Genomic DNA, 17,232 nt, shown 5'->3' with positions numbered 1-17,232 from the left:
CAGCTGCAATTGTAAACTATGGCATGGCTGAATCAGGTGGAAGAGGCAAGAATAAAAGAAGTGTTACCTATGTGTTTCACAGCTGATGTTGCAACATGGCAGCGTAAAGCAGGACCCCATAAGGACATTAAGTACAGGGTCTAAAATTATGTAGCTGCACCTTGGTCCTGATCAGACCTTGACCTGTTCAGCTTCAGCTAAGGATCACCCTATGTACCTACAGATCATGTCAGGAACCATAGAACTCATTTCACCCAGATGAAATGGAATGCTATTACTATCTATATCTATCTATCTATCTATCTATCTATCTATCATCTATCTATCTATCTATCTATCTATCTATCTATCTATCTATTTATGTTGAAGGACCCCAGTCAAAGGCGACTATGGAGTTGCGGTACTCATCTCACTCTCAGGACAAGGGAGCCAGCATTTGTCCACGGACAGCTTTCCGGATCATGTGGCCAGCATGACTAAACCGCTTCTGGCACAATGGAACACCATGACGGAAACCAGAGCGCACGGAAACACCATTTACCTTCCTGCCACAGCAATACCTATTTATCTACTTGCAGCGGTGTGCTTTCGAACTGCTAGGTTGGCAGGAGCTGGGACAGAGTAACGGGAGCTCACTCCATCGCGGGGATTCGAACCGCTGACCTTCTGATCGGCAAGTCCTAGGCTCTGTGGTTTAGACCACAGTGCCACTCACGTCCATAATATAAAACATTAGCAGTCATGGTAAAAGAATAAATCCTACACCAAATACAAGAAACAGCTGAGAATAGAATACTGTAGAATACTGGTGACTTCATCCACATTCTCTGAAGCAGAATATGGTTTCCAGTCCACATAGCCAGGTTGCAAAGCTGGCACATTGGATAATCAGATATGAATTATAGGAGATGGATAATTATGTGTAGTCTTTGCAAAAGACTTTATTTGTTAAAAGTGTTAACAAAATCACTCAAGCAACTCATTACTCATACCATGGGATACCATATATACAATAACAGAAATGTACAAGCAGTCCACATGTCTTGAGAGAAATTCCCACTCTCCATTGCCACTTCAAGGTTGTGGGGAAGAGGGGCATTAGAGGTATTCCTTTATATGGGAACCTAATTTCTTCCTGTTTACTCAAAAAGGTTTCTTATACCAGAGTTTCATAACAAATGTGAGATTACGTCACACACCACAATAATTTGAATTACTAACAAATACGGCATGCAACTATGGATTTTTTTTTTTTAAAAATCCTTTTGACAAATGTGTTCTCAGTCTATTTTATGACAGTTCTAGAGGAAAATATTGAAAATATTAAAGATGATAAATATAGCTTTAGCCCAAAGAGATGAGTCGCATTTGCTTTTCTTCCTTTAAATGTAATAATATACAGGAATTTAGCAAAAGCTGTAATGATCTGAGACACAGATGTACAATTGCACAGCTCTTAATCATTTCAATAAGTCTGTCCTGGTAGTGATCTGTGAGGAAAAAGGAAATGGTCTCAAAATGTTTTCATAGTTCTTGATCTGTTCAGAAATATTTAGGGAGGGAAGGAAATAATATATTTTAATGTCCATAAAAAAATATTTCTTTTAACTTTGAAAAACTTTACTACACAGCTAACTCAGTTGGAGACATTTGGGAACTGACTGAATCATCCTGAGTTTTATATTCAAAGAGGCTGTAATATGCTATAGCTCAGATCAATATCACCTTAGTATTACTCACCTTAGAAACAAAACATTCTGCTATAGCTACAGGATCATTTTCACAGTTTTCCAAATCTTGCAGAAGTTCACTAGTTGAAAGAAAGAAAGAAAGAAAGAAAGAAAGAAAGAAAGAAAGAAAGAAAGATTGCATTTTTAAAATAAAAATATGGAGAACCACACACTGATATATACCAGCTACAATCAAAATTATCATTGCACTTGACATAATATTTGAAATAAAGTAGCCTGGTTAATATTATGTCTTGCTATAGGGCTAAGTCCTCATTAGTTATTGGGGTTACTAATATTCTAACACTTCCTTTATTCTTACCCTATCAATAAATTATGCAGCATTTGCCTTCGTTTGCCCAACATGCCTTCACCATTTTGCTTGTACTCTTGCCTCTACCACCAGTTCTGTCTTTCATTAAAAGATGGCCAGTTCTTTTCTGTACTTTCTGACTACAAGAAAGTGGGAGCATGGAACTTGCGCACCTCCACAGCAGCGGAGGAACCAGCTCGGGAGCCTGGGGCAGCGCGCCCATAGGGGCAGGGCGAGCCACTCATAGGGGCGGGGTGAGGGTGAGGCGCACTGTGGGGCCTCCGGAGTCTGCCTGTCTCCTCCCACTCAGCCGCACTACAGCGGGCGGGGGGGTAGGCAGCGGGCGGACCATTTGGGCAGTGCGGAGCCTGCGTACGCCTAAGCGAGATGTGTGGCTCGGAGAGATGTGGCTAAGGAGAGATGTGTGGCTCGGGCGCACTGCAGGCCCGACGGTGAGGGCCACCCGGCATTTTGTCACCCCCCCAGTGGTGACACCCAGGGCGACTCGCACCCACCGCACCCCCTTCCTCCGTCCCCTGCACCTCCATAGTGTGGCTCTTTTACAAACATCACTATGCACCTTTCTGTATCTCTGTCGCTCTCTTTCACACAGAGAGAGTATTGTGTAGCTTAAAAAACCTTGAATGGAAGGGGCAACACAAACACACAGAAGGTGCATGAAGAGCAGCACTAGGGAGGCCTTCCATGCACAAGCACAGTGATCCATGCACGTAGCACTCATAGTGCTGCTGTATATTACGGGGCCACATGCCTATCTCTCCCTCTCCTACTGAGGAAGGATTCTTTCTCTAGCCACTTTGGTTGCTACTCCCTTCTCAATTATGTACCAAAACCCTTGAATCACAACGAGGAGAAAAAACATAAGTCATTGCACTGCTTACACTACTTAGGAAAGGTGGAAGAGAGACAGCAAAGTATAAAATGGTTTCTTGCACTAGGCCAATACCCTCAAACAACCCTGCCCTGTTGTGTTTATAAGCAGGCTCTCACGTGCGAGCTGTTCTTTTAACTTTTGACACGCTGGTAGCCAAATAGATTTTGACATTAATTGTTGCTGTAAGTGGATGCATGCTTATTTTTAAACAAAACTGAGTGGATAATTAGCAGGGTAAGTTTATAAGCTTTACAGCAGATTTAGAGGCACCAAAGATAATCAGGATTGCCACAGTCTCATTAGTCTGCTGTTGGGGAGGAAATATCAAAAGCATCCATCAGTAACTGAACTTACAGTTACAAACCTGATTCTTTGCATTTGACTTAGCAGGCCCTTTGAGATCAGTGAGGTTGTTGCTACGGAGCAGGCATAGGCTTGCAACAACCAGTACAGACTAACACAGTGCACACAGTTGTGCTTTATCTCCACCCCAACTGCTTTGATTTGACTGTGGAAGAAAGAAGCATATGTCTCTGTGTATCATATTTAGCCTAACCTTCGGCATGTGATCCTAACCATGGTTACTCAGAAATACATTCCACCAACCCCCAGGTAACTGTGAAAACAACCCAGGTGTTATTGTATGCAGGTTGCATACAATGGGCAAGTTGCTGTATATTGGCTAGGAGATGAATGGGAGATTCATCCCAGTGAGACAGGGAATGGCAAGCATTCACACAGCTACACAGCAGCTTATAACGGGGAATGCTGCTTTTGTTTGTAAAATAATGTCAACCAGCAACTCCAGTGAGGAACCTACCTCACATTATGTTCTTTACAAGAGGAGGAAAATGGGTAAATTCTGGGCATTAACTTAAAAGGTCAGTACAGTTGTGCCAAGGGGCATCTTGGCTAGTTATCCTTGATCATCTCATTTGAGTGGGTTCCCGGCATCCCTTCACACTTTGTCTCATTGGCTATGTTCTCGTTCCCACATTTCTTTTAAGTCATGGCCTATTTAATCCCTGTGCTTGGTGCCCACAGCTCTGTACTTCCTGTTCCTGCTTACAATTACCCTTTCCTGAAAGAGTTGCATAGTATTGGGGAGGGGGGCTGTTTGTAAAAATATTATTAGGTCCTTGCATCTCAGTAGGATCAAGACATTACAGAATACAGTGGTGCCCCGCAAGACAAATGCCTCGCAAGACGAAAAACTCGCTAGACGAAAGGGTTTTGCGTTTTTTGAGCTGCTTCGCAAGACGAATTTCCCTATGGGCTTGCTTCGCAAGACGAAAACGTCTTGCAAGTTTGTTTCCTTTTTCTTAACACCGTTAATACACTTGCGACTTGACTTCGAGGAGCAACTCATAGAACGCGGTATGGTAGCCTTTTTTGAGGTTTTTGAAGACTTTGGTGATTTTTGAAGCTTTTCCAAAACTTTCCCGACACCATGCTTCGCAAGACGAAAAATTCGCTAGACGAAAAAACTTGCGGAACGAATTAATTTCGTCTTGCGAGGCACCACTGTAGTAAAGGGAGGGAATCCCTCCTTTTCTCCCGGTCCAGGCAGAATGTTAAATTTTACAAATGAAGAATAGCAAGTGGCTTCAAAGAATAAATAATCCAAAGCTGACTGTCATTTTTCAAATGCCCTGACAAGTCTGTGCTGTGCCTAGTGAACTTCAGGCTGCCAAAAACTGAAAAAGAGAGAGAAATGCAGTAAAAAGTGTAGCAGCCAAAACCACTTAGAGGGCCATTCTTTTACACGTCTTTAGCTTTTGATTTAAATTTCATGTTTGTATGCATTGCCTGGCACTACTTAGCAAAGGCTTTTCTTGACAAGAAGCCAATAGGTCAAAGTGGAGAAATCGTTCAATATTGCATGTCTGCAGAAATGACTACATAAAATGTTTTTAAAAGGGGCATACATTTAAAAAGAAGGGGCAGAACCCTATGCCGGCCAACTCTTGATGCAAGATAACAGTTATCTATGCCAGCAGCACTTTACACTAAAGCCCATATTAGATCTTTGACCCTGTATTCCATCGCTCTTTAATTACATAAGCTAAATATGAACACGGAGCACTATTGCAATACAAAGCTACATCGTCAGGTGTTTAATCTCTGGACTAGAAGGGTAGTATTTGTGGGAGAACAAGTGCAAGTGCACAACTGAACTGTTTTGGGAACCAGCTATGGAGGAATGTGTACTTTTATGCTATCTTCAACTACACCACAAAATCTGACAAAGTAATGACTGGGTATTCAGCTTGTTATCCCCCTGACTCCACGGCATTTATCTGCAAAAGCTAATTAGAGGTAGTTAGAAGGTAATTAGAAAAAGATATGGAAGGGTTCTTCTTACCTTCAATGAAAATAAGCAGTGCAGGAAAATTCAAATAAATAAATAAAAAGAAAACACCCAAAACACCCAAAAGTATGAAGAGGACCTCTCTGATTGAAGCAAAAGCTTCCTGCCTAAAGAACTGGTACAGAAACTCACCAGCAGGTATTGACAGATTGGTCTTCCCTTGCTCAGGGCTGCTGCCTGTAAGTTGTGAGGGTAGGTTGCCTTCGACTGACCTTCATTTACAGGGGTTGGAAGCTGAGAGAACTGTTGTGCAGTGCTCCTTCCTCCTAGGCCATATCCAGAAAGTGGTGTTGGAGGATGAGAGTTCGGACCCCTGTAGGGTGCCTCAGGGCTCCGTCTTCTCCCTCATGCTTTTCAACATCTATACGAAGCCACTGAGAGATATCTTCAGGGGATTTGGGCTGGGTGTTCACCAGTATGCGGATGATACCCAGCTCTACCACTCTTTTAAAACATGCTTCAATCCCTACCCATTCATATGCAGGGCTTATTCCAATGGCACTTGTTCCAATGGCAGTGGGAACTCCCGTAAATGTCTTGTGCTAGCATTTTTTTCTTCACAGCACAGAGGTCTGAAGCACCAACCACCCCTACTTTAGTATTACTTTAATATTTAATCTGTTGGGGGGAGTGCACAAATGAACAAAAGCTTTGATTTGTGGTCCCCAGATATGTTTCATTTAAGTCCAATATTTACTCACCTGTTGAAATGGTAGATATCTTTTATGTTTCCAAACAAAGCTGATCGTTCCTCCATCCCCAAAGAGAGCTTGGATTGGTCAGTGATACAATCAAGGTAATCCTATGAAATAAATGAAAAGAGTTGTCTTAAACATGTCTGATCTTTTCTTCCTCGGTAAATGGAACTATCTTTAATTGTGGAAGAGGAGTCTGCTCCAGATCAATTTCACTTTATATTACACTAATCCCTTCAGTAGCGCCACACTGAACAGTCCTTCCATTATGGAAAATAACAATACTTATCTGTTCACCAATACCAAAGGAATAAACCCAAAGACTGAACACTTTGCTGCTCAGACTGTGCATGTTTTTCAAGCTGCAACGTATTCAGATTTCACCCACAGTGACAGCTTAATTATCTCCATTAATTACTCAATAAGGTCAATGACATCTTCCTATATTAAGCAGGGTTTCTTTTAAAAACAACATAAAGTATCATCACTAAAGCACATGCACTTCATACAGATAAGAGGAGACCTGGAAAAGTATTACCATATTTCAGAGCTATTGAAAAAGCACTTTTAAAACTCTCAAACACAATGCAATATAAATGTCCTGGTTCCCAGTTTATAAAGAACAAGGTCTCTCTTTTTCTGCAGCCCCCACCTGGTATACTAATGAGAAACTGCATGTGCTCGGGAACATATTGCAGAGAAGATTCATTTGCATGCTATTTAGTTGTGGAGATTACATTTTAGGTCACACAAGCAAGAGAGCTATAAACTAATTGAGGAAGATTTACTTTAAAACAGTGATTTGTAGGTTACCAGACAGGCCCTTCCAGAACTGCAGTACCAAGAGTGGTTTAACCAATGCTTTTTTTTCTAAAAAAAATGTTTAGAGGTACTCTCATTTTCCTACTCATAATGAAATTCTGCTCCTCAATGAGACCAAACTTAAATTCACAAAATGTTTAGGGGTATGCGTACCCCTGTGTCCCCCCCCCCGAAAAAAGCACTGGGTGGGTTTAACAATCAGTCCCTCTTCACGAGGATCTCTGGGAATGACAGCTCTAAGAGAGGAATAAGGGTCTCCTAACAGCTGTCAGGACCCATACCCAACTACAGCTCCCATAATTATTTTGGGGAAGCCATGATTGTTTAAAATGGCATCATATTGTTTTAAATCTATGGTGGTAGTGGGGTTTTAGTGTGGAAACTGACTCCATTGAAAAATACTGCTTCGGGAGACTTTGAGTGCCAAAGCTCAGCGGCGTAGCGTGGGTTATCAGCACCCGGGGCAAGGCAAGTAATTTGCGCCCCCTAACCCGGGGCAAGGCAATTAATTTGCGCCCCCTAACCCGGGGCAAGGCAAGTACAGTAATTTACTCTCTTCAAGCAGCAGCAGCGAGGCTTCTCTTTCCCCCGCGCTCTCCTGGAGCTGCCTCTTTTCATTCCTTACCGCAGCGTTTCCTGGCTGCTCCCCCCCCTTCCCCTCTCTCTCTTCCTCGCTCTGCTTGCCTTGCCCTGCCCTGCCTTGCCCTGCCCTGCCTGAGGGCGCCCTGAGGAGACTCCGCTCTCCTTTTTGACCAGGCGAGGTGGAAAAGTCTCTTCCCGCCCCCTCGCCAGACTCCCTGCTCGGCTCGGCTCACTACCCAGGCGGCCAGTGGAGAGAGAGCCGCAATTACCATAAAGCTCCTCTCCCTCCGCTCGCCAAGCTGTCAAAGCCCCGGCAGCAGCGGCAACGGCAGCAGCAGGCGCAGCCAGACCCCAGCCAGCCAGCCCGCCCGCCTGCCCGCCCGGCTTCCTCTCCTTTTTTTGCCCGCGGCAGAAGGCTTCGCTCTCCCCCTTCTGCGACCTCCTCGCCAAGCCGTGGATTTTAGTAGGGGCAGAGAGCTGCTAGTGCGAGCGCGCCCCCTGCCCATGTTGCGCCCGGTGCGGCTGGCACCCCTGGCACCCCCCACGCTACGCCACTGCCAAAGCTCCCTCATTGGTGTTAGAACTCAAAGTCGTCCTTTGATATTATGATAATCAAATACCTGTGCGAACTAGCATTAAAACTACTGTTTAACACAACAACAAAAGGCCTAGTGTGCTTCCATAACATTTATAAAGAAACTCTGCAGGAGAAAGGAAAACAATAGACTAAGAGTGAGAACAGCTGGAACCATGTTAACAAAACCCTGAGGGTTTAGACAACGTGTGGTGGCATTTTACCAATGGCAACACAACATTCCATAGCACCGAATTCAAGGGATTCTGGGAAATGTCAGCTACACCATGAGGATCTTGTTATATAGTAACTGAATTCCAAAACCCACATGAGAGAATCAGATAAAAACAAAGGGGAAACTTATTTGAGAAAAATCACTGGGCATGTTCACAATAGGTTTACTTTTCTAAATAATTTGATCGTTTAAACAAACAAGCAAAACAAAATATTGTAGCACCAAGAACAGCACATAAAGATGAACATGAGTTCTTAACGAGTTCTGTCCACATATAAGCAGGTTTTGTCTTCCAGCACAGAAGAGCATCACCTAACCAAAATGCAATTTTATATCTACACACCGGGGGCTTTACAACAAGGAAGCTCCATGACATTAAACATTCTGGTATACATGATCTACACCTCTACATTCCATTCCACCCAGCCTCCATTAACTTATGACCTCATCATTAAATCTGTTCTCTTAAAATATGTTTGTGCATTAAGTCATTATAACAATGTCCCGGGGGCTTCCCAAAACTGTGTGTGACCTTTTGTTTTCACTCACAGTCTCCCTTGGAACAGAGACTTAAGAGGCTTCATGAAGCAGAAAGGATTGCTCCTTACACACACACTCTGCAACCTGGGTCAAAAGGGTGGAAAAAATGAGTACAAAACAGGAAAAGCTCATTCCCAGTTGTAATTTCTAACACATATTTCAATAGAATGAGATGTAACAAACTGAGCCTGCCCTAACAACAACTACAGACCCACAGTAACCAGCTTTTAAAAAGCGACAAAAACTTATATAGAAACCTTACTACTTTAAAGTGGTTCATAATTTGCTTTTATAAGAGCAAATGTTGTTTGATGTGAAAAAGAACAAAAGCGGAGGTAGCTAATGAGGTCCATCCAAGTAATGTTTTCCTATCATTTCTGTCCCTTGGCGAGGCTGGTGAATGCTAATGTGAGTTAGAGTCCAACAATTGTGGGAGGGCACTACTTTGACTAAACCACACTAAAATATCATGAGAATACAGATGCCTATATTGCAATGATACTGAAACACACAATATATTGTAATACATAATATCTGTATTGCCAAAGTACCTGATGATTGCTTTATAAACAGACTAGTCATCTGTTGGATATTTGGCACAACCATCAATAGTTTTGGACAAGTATTTGTAAGTGAAATTACTGAACTAGTCTACCTAAATTCTGATTCCTGCCCCCCCAGACTTCTGGCATCTGGTTAGCCACAAGATAATGTCACCATATAATACTACAAAATAATCTTAAGAGAATTATAAAAACTTTACATTGCACAATAAAGACTGGGCAGGAAATGGGTAAAAAAATAAATAACTGCATCAACAGGGTTAAAGGAGTGTCTGTTATTTCTTTTAACAGAACTTCAATACAGTGGTACCTCGGGTTAAGTACTTAATTCGTTCCTGAGGTCCGTACTTAACCTGAAACTGTTCTTAACCTGAAGCACCATTCTAGCTAATGGGGCCTCCTGCTGCTGCCGTGCCACTGCTGTGTGATTTCTGTTCTCATCCTGAAGCAAAGTTCTTAACCTGAAGCACTATTTCTGGGTTAGCGGAGTCTGTAACCTGAAGCGTATGCAAGCTGAAGCGTATGTAACCCGAGGTACCACTGTATCCCCTTTCCTCAGTCTGCGTTCACATCACATGATACAGAGCTACTCGTGAGGCCCTCTGGATGTTTCCCTACCAAACAGCTGATTAGAAGGGCTCCCTGTGCATCTTTCAGGTACGTCTGGAGAACAGGATTGAATAGTACACCTGTGCACAGGTCCACATATCTGTGTGCTTTGCAGAGAGATGCAACTTATTCCCCATTGGCAGGGAAAACTTATTTAGCCCAAGGGCCATAGTCCCTTCTGGGCTTTTTCGCTGGCTAGGTTCAATTCTAATCCTTCTAACCTCCTTTGGGGTAGGTTTGCAGGTATGGCAGAAGGAAATAGGATCTGCCCATGTGATGCCCACCTGGTAGAAACTCTAGCTCACATGGCCCTTAAATGTAAAATGTATGAAGATCTCCGCCAACAATTTTTAGACCATCTATGTATTCCAACATGGAAACCAGAGACAGAGTTTATATGCTTCTTATTACAGGGGAGAGACCAGGAGCTCACCAAGACAGTAGCCAAGTTCCCCTATTTGATTTTCTGTCACCGAAGTACGCTACAGGATCCTGCCCTTGCTGGAGACCCATAAAGATGAAATAGATTGCTCGCCTCTTCTTCCCTTGGGCAAATGACTGTACTGTTGAAATGGTGACGAGATCGCACTGGCCTATTTTTTTTTAAATGTTTGTATGTGATGCCAATAAAGGTTTGATTATGATATTCCCTTCTGGACAACTTTCTGAGGGCCACATGTCAGTGGTAGGCCAGTCCAGGGCAGAGGCAAAAGGCAGAGAATTTAATGTAAATGTTACCTTCGTACAGTAGGCTAGTTTCTACCCACCCACCCCTCTCCATTCTCTATCCAAGTAAGCAAACCGTTCATCAGAGTTCATGGACAAATTCCAGCCAACCAAAAGCACTTAAGGAGTATATAATACAGAGGTGGTGAGCAATGTGCATGGAAGGGTCTACAAGTCATAACCACTTTTTCAGCTGGCAGGGGCTAAAAAAAAGTTGTTGGAAAACTCTTAGCAGGCAGTAGGGTTGTGAGGGTTGTGAGAAGAGTGTGACAAGAGAAGGAACAAGTCAACTTTCTCATGATCATGAAGTGTAATACAGCAGATGGAACCAAAACAACAACAACAACCCAGTCCCCAGAGATGCATCGTTGCATCATGTTATGCCTGGTCATCTAATAGCTCTGCAAACTCAACCTGGAAACAGAAATGTCACTTAGAAATAAACTTGATCTCTCAGTGAGTCTCTGAAGGAAAATGATCAAAGCTTTGCAACAAAGATTCTGGGGGTTTTTCTGTTTAAGGATTCTTTGACCCTTTAAGGTCAAACAAAACTGCAGCAGCAAACAATGTCACAGCAGCTGCAAGCATATGAAGCCATAATAAAAAGGCTGGAAACTCCCTAATCACATAGCTGGCAACCGTCATAATGAAATGGTCTATGAATCTTTATTAAAACTATCAGAGCCAAGTCTTATTGTCTCCCTGAAATTACAGCAAAACATTCACTGCTCTTTCTGGAGAAGAAAAAGGAGAAATGTTATCTTTTTGTGTTTTATTTTTTTTTGGGGGGGGGAAGCACAGGTGTTTTGCCCTTTTTTCTGTGTGTGAGGGGGAGTGTCTTAGCATCACTAGTTTTGAAATGGGCATTTCTTAGTTCTTAGATTGTCAAATATGTTCCCTGGGCATCAAAAGGTTAGGGACCTCTGTTCTATAGCCGAAGCAGCATGATAAACATGGGAATGTCTGAGTTCATAGATGTAAGCCCCAGATGTAGGAAAGGTTTGGGCATACACTGTGGGGAAGCATAATATAAGACATACAAAAAAAAAAATCAATGTGAGAAAAGGACTGTGGCTTTCCCATGCTATTTTCTCAGCCATGTAATAGTGAGGACATCAGATCATTTACTATTCATAGCACTGAGAAGAAAGCCTGTTAAAAGATTACTGTGTCTCGCACATCAACAAAGCTGTATCAACAAAGACACTTCAGCCACAGAAACAGAATATGGGAATTAACTAGATTATTAACACATTTATCACTTGCTATATAAACAGTGCTTACCTGAATTGAGAAACAGGTTTAGCAAGAGGCAATAGATGGGCAATTTTGATCACTTTCTCAGACATGGAAACAAAAACAATTCTTTGTTTTTCAATATCTATGTATATATAAAATACTCCAAGCGTGGGCTTGGTTTAAGCATTTTTGGAAGACTATAGATTAAAAGCCTTTTCCTGCTCTATGAAAAAATATGCAGGGTTACAAAAGATCAGGCTTTATTTCTATACAGCTAGCCTTTTTCCTCAGCATTTCAAAGTTTCAAATTTAAATAAAGCATGTTATAAGAGCAAAAAAAGACCATTTCCTTGTGAGATGCTAATGTCAGGAGGCAGAGAACTGAAGCAACACATACTTGCAAATAAAGTGTTATCCTAGGCTAGTTTTGCTAGAAAAAACCCTTAAAATAATGCTTATCACTACAGATATTTTTGAAACAGCTGTGCAGTCACACCAATATAAATCAATAGCCATGATCAGGACAGCTTAGAATCATAGAATCATAGAGTTGGAATAGACCACAAGGGCCATCGAGTCCAACCCCCTGCCAAGCAGGAAACACCATCAGAGCACTCCTGACATATGGTTGTCAAGCCTCTGCTTAAAGACCTCCAAAGTAGGAGACTCCACCACACTCCTTGGCAGCAAATTCCACTGTCGAACAGCTCTTACTGTCAGGAAGTTCTTCCTAATGTTTAGGTGGAATCTTCTTTCTTGTAGTTTGGATCCATTGCTCCGTGTCCGCTTCTCTGGAGCAGCAGAAAACAACCTTTCTCCCTCCTCTATGTGACATCCTTTTATATATTTGAACATGGCTATCATATCACCCCTTAACCTCCTCTTCTCCAGGCTAAACATGCCCAGCTCCCTTAGCTTAATCGGGTTCAAATCAAATACACTTGAAATAACCAAACTAACAAATTGAATTTCAATAGGGACAAATGTAAGTTTCTACACATAGGCAGGAAGAACCAGCTGCACAAATATAAGATTGGGGACACCTGGCTTGTCAGTAGTACAGTCATACCTCATGTTGTGTCTGCTTCAGGTTGCGTGTTTTTGTCTTGTGTCCTGTGGCAACCCAGAAGTACTGGAACGGGTTACTTCTGGGTTTCGCCATTCATGCATGCGCAGAAGCGCCAAATTGCACCACACACCTTGCGCAGACGTGGCGCTTTGAGTTGTGGGATTTTCATGTTACGGACGGGCCTCTGGAATGGATCCACTGTACATGTGAAAAGGATCTAGGGGTCTTATTTGACCACAAGTTTAAAATGCATCAACAGTGTGTTGCAGCAGCAAACAAAAACTACTTAATGCTATTCCAGGCTGCAATCGGATCCCAGCCGCAAAACGAGGTACAACTGTATTAATGACCTTTTCAGTCATAAAAAAGAACAGTACTGAATCGCTTCCACCTACTTTCCAAGGTGATTTCGTAAATTTAAGGAGGTGATGGGAATCCACAAAACCAATTCATCTAGAATACACAACAGCCCTAATGTCACATTTGTCATTGGCCTCATTATTTCATGTTACTCTAACAAGAAATATAGCTCTGCATGTTGCAAAACTATGCTATCCCATCTATAAAATCTATTAAACCATAGTTTACTACCTACAGAGAAGAAAAACCATGTTTCTTGACCAAGTCCAGACTTCCCTATCCACTTGAAAGGTTCAAAACATAACCATAACAATGTCAGATACCCCAGGTATTATATGTGGGAAAAAAGGAGTATCCATGGGGATACTCTTTGGAAAGCATTCCTGCCAAGGTATCCTACTGTGGATGAACCTCAGTCCAGGGCAAGCTGGGTCGCTACACTAACCAAGAGCAATACATTTTGGAAGTCAGATTTTGTATTTTGCAATGGTAATTCATAAGGAGGTCTCCATAATGTATCCTGCACAGGCCTATCAAGAAGAAAACAGTTGTGCAAAATGGCTAGTTGACAAGTCTACAAGCAGCAACCTGCTTACAATAAGATAAAATAATTAGAACACTACTGCCACCAAACTTACACTCTATTTATGTTTCTCTAAAGCAGCAGCATCATTTAGCTTTGTTACAGGAATAATTTCAGGGGGTGGGGGTCTAACCAGTTGTCCCGTACATTGCATTTAACATTCTCTTCCCTTCCTTCCTAATAAAAGAACCAGAGATTTCCAAAAGCTGAAACAGATTAACTCTCACCCTTTTTTATCTATTTTGATTTGCATACACAATAGTGCTTGCTAGTCAACCAACCAACCAACCGTTTGGTTGAGTGATCCATTCATTGCTAACAAGAGCAGCAAGTACAATAGTGTTAATCTTCTGGGGCAATTCTATAGCTCAATACAGTTAGGAGTGCCAGCAAACTGTCTTTTCCACTCAGAAAGTGTATAAAAAAAGATTAAGGGAGGATCTGTAGAGCATTCATTTATATTACTGAAGAATTACGTACCAATTTGTGTTGTGGCATCCCACCCAGCTGTTGAAATCAGCTTTGAGCTATTACAGGCAACTTTGAAATATTCTCCAATGGTCAGGATTAAGAAACTGGCATAGTTACTTTTGACTATTGGTGTACATCCGGGTTGTGTGTGTGTGTGTGTGTGTGTGTGTGTGTGACAAAGATCCAGTTTTGCTGAGTTTCTGCCAACCGAGGCAGAAACAGAAAAACACTGAAGATCTGGAATGATGCAGCCATCTCCTTCCCAGTGGTGCTTGACCTGGAGCAAAACTCCAAGCGCATCCTCTGCCCAGACCAGCAACCTATTCACATCAACATAATCACAGCTACAGAAGAAGACTGAGCAGTAACATTTCATTGGAACACAACTTGTAATGATGTCTAAGAATCATATGCTCATCAATGTTAATCATCACTAACACTTCAAGGGCATACAGTCAATGCAGGATTAAACCCTGTTCTCCTGCCCATTGGCTGACATCACTGTGCGGAAACAACATGGTAGGCCAAGGTTGACTGACAGTCTGGTGTTTCCTCACTCCTGCACTAGCAGGTTATGCCCCATTCAGTCACTGCTACTCTGCATTGCAGAGGGTGTCCTGTGGGGAGCCTGCAGTATTTAAAGCCCTGCATGAGCAAGGAGTACTCCATGAGTATAGCAGGGTCCTTGCTGAAGACCCTCACCCTCTAACATGTGGAAGGTGGGTTGGGGTCCCCGAGGTGGCTATCACCAGTGGAGGCCAAGGCTCGAAAAAAACCCAATATAGAGGCCGGCTGGCCGAAATATGGGGAAATAATAGAACAAATTGGAGACAATTGGAGATTGCAGAGCTATGAAAAATTAAAGAATAAGGTGCAAGACTGGTTTCATTATGCTCAAATTCAAGAGATTTTTAAGTTGGACAAAAAAACAGGATTCCAGGCGGAAAAATTGAAACTAGAGACAGAACTGTTAGAACCAAAGACTAAGGTACTTTCGAGAATGTATAACTTGTTGCTTAAATGGAACACCCAGGACGAGACAGTCAAGTCAGCCATGATAAAATGGGCTCAGGACATTGGGTACAACATTATGTTTGAAGACTGCGAAAGGTTATGGACCACTGGTATGAAATTCACGGCATGTAATGCCTTGAAAGAAAATATTATGAAAATGATATACAGGTGGTACATGACCCCAGTCAAGCTGGCTAAGATATATCATCTGTCTGATAATAAATGTTGGAAATGTAAGGAGGCTGAAGGGACATTCTTTCATCTCTGGTGGACTTGTCCAAAAGTGAAGGCTTTCTGGGAAAAAATCTATAATGAGTTAAAAAAGGTGTTTAAGTACACCTTCCCTAAGAAACCAGAGGCCTTCCTCCTGGGCATTGTCGGCCAGAAGGTGTCAAAGAAGGATAGAACTTTTTTTATGTATGCAACTACAGCAGCAAGAATTCTCATTGCAAAATACTGGAAGACACAAGATTTACCCACACTGGAAGAGTGGCAGACGCAATTGATGGACTATATGGAACTGGCTGAAATGACTGGCAGAATCCGAGATTTGGGAGAAGAAACAATGGAGGAGGATTGGAAAAAAATTAAGGATTACTTACAAAAATTTTATAAGTTATATGAATGTTAAGAATTCGCATGATTTGGAAAATTTAGCTTCAGCAATAAGATTTGATGGTATGGGAAATTAAGTTATATTAATGAAAGGACTAATGTTAAAAACAACACTACATTTGTTTTAGAGTAAAAGTAAATTGATAATAAGTATTTTAAACCTAAAATATAATTATTCGAAAGAACAAAACAACGCACGAAACAAGGTTACAATTTGCTGAGATATTTATTGTAAAGAATGCATGGTGAGGGAGACGTGGGGAAGTCCGGTTGGTTATGGAAAAATGTTTTGGAAGGATGACTTTCTTTTTCTTTCTTCTTTTCTTTTTCTGTTATTTCTTTATATATCTGACTTAGTATCTGTATCTGGAAAAAATGTAATAAAAATATTTATTAAAAAAAAAAAGAAGGTGGCTTGGTTGGGTGGCAGGGACACCTCAGAGTGTCCCGGGGGTGAATGCGTACATTCACTCTCTCCCTCATCATAGGTAAAGGTAAAGGGACCCCTGACCATTAGGTCCAGTCGTGGCCGACTCTGGGGTTGCAGCGCTCATCTTGTTTTATTGGCCAAGGGAGCCAGTGTTTGTCCGCAGACAGCTTCCGGGTCATGTGCCCAGCATGACTAAGATGCTTCTGGCAAACCAGAGCAGCACACGGAAACACCGTTTACCTTCCCGCCAGAGCAGTACCTATTTATATACTTGCACTTTGATGTGCTTTCGAACTGCTAGGTTGGCAGGAGCAGGGACCGAGCAACAGGAGCTCACCCCATTGTGGGGATTCGAACCGCCGACCTTCTTATCAGCAAGTCCTAGGCTCTGTGGTTTAACCCACAGTGCCACCCGCGTCCCAACTCCCTCATCATAGCACCCCTTTAATGCTTGAATAGGGCTATGGCAGAAATTGCTAACCTGGGGCTCTCCCAAACATTGCTGGGATCCAGCTCCCATCAGCCCCAGCCAGGATGGTTAGGAACAAAGGGAGCTGCCAGCAGCTTCTAAGATTAGCCACCCCTAAGCCATGAGCTCACCAAATTTTGAAACCAGGTTCTGAAACAGTTCAAAATCTTGCTTAAGAATGAATGGGGTTCATCTTAATTTTTCTAAGCTGTCTTAAAAACAACACCGCACAATTCATGGAGCACAGGGCAAATGAAACACCTGAGTCTAGCAGTGCTAAAGGATATACCTATCAATCTGTGTTTGCTTCTCTGTCCTACAGATTTC

General features: G+C 42.3%; 1 protein-coding gene and 1 long non-coding RNA gene across 8 annotated transcripts in view; one reads left to right on the top strand and one right to left on the bottom strand.

Annotated features, from left to right (window-relative positions):
* LOC308583372 overlaps nucleotides 1-17,232 on the top strand; it is a 444,074-nt gene that overhangs the window by 104,541 nt on the left and 322,301 nt on the right. The window lies entirely within an intron of this gene.
* PLEKHG1 (pleckstrin homology and RhoGEF domain containing G1) overlaps nucleotides 1-17,232 on the bottom strand; it is a 102,410-nt gene that overhangs the window by 21,380 nt on the left and 63,798 nt on the right. For all 7 annotated transcript variants that reach the window (XM_081186178.1, XM_081186179.1, XM_081186177.1 and 4 more), the window contains 2 exons: nucleotides 6,011-6,111; nucleotides 1,741-1,810 (listed from right to left, as the gene is read on the bottom strand). In XM_081186178.1, the coding sequence (XP_081042304.1) occupies nucleotides 1,741-1,810; nucleotides 6,011-6,111 (171 nt within the window). The remainder of the gene's footprint in view (nucleotides 1-1,740; nucleotides 1,811-6,010; nucleotides 6,112-17,232) is intronic.

Source organism: Podarcis bocagei (assembly GCF_964188305.1).
Source record: "Podarcis bocagei genome assembly, chromosome: 3".
Lineage (NCBI taxonomy): Eukaryota > Metazoa > Chordata > Lepidosauria > Squamata > Lacertidae > Podarcis > Podarcis bocagei.
This window is presented reverse-complemented; position numbering and strand designations above follow the sequence as displayed.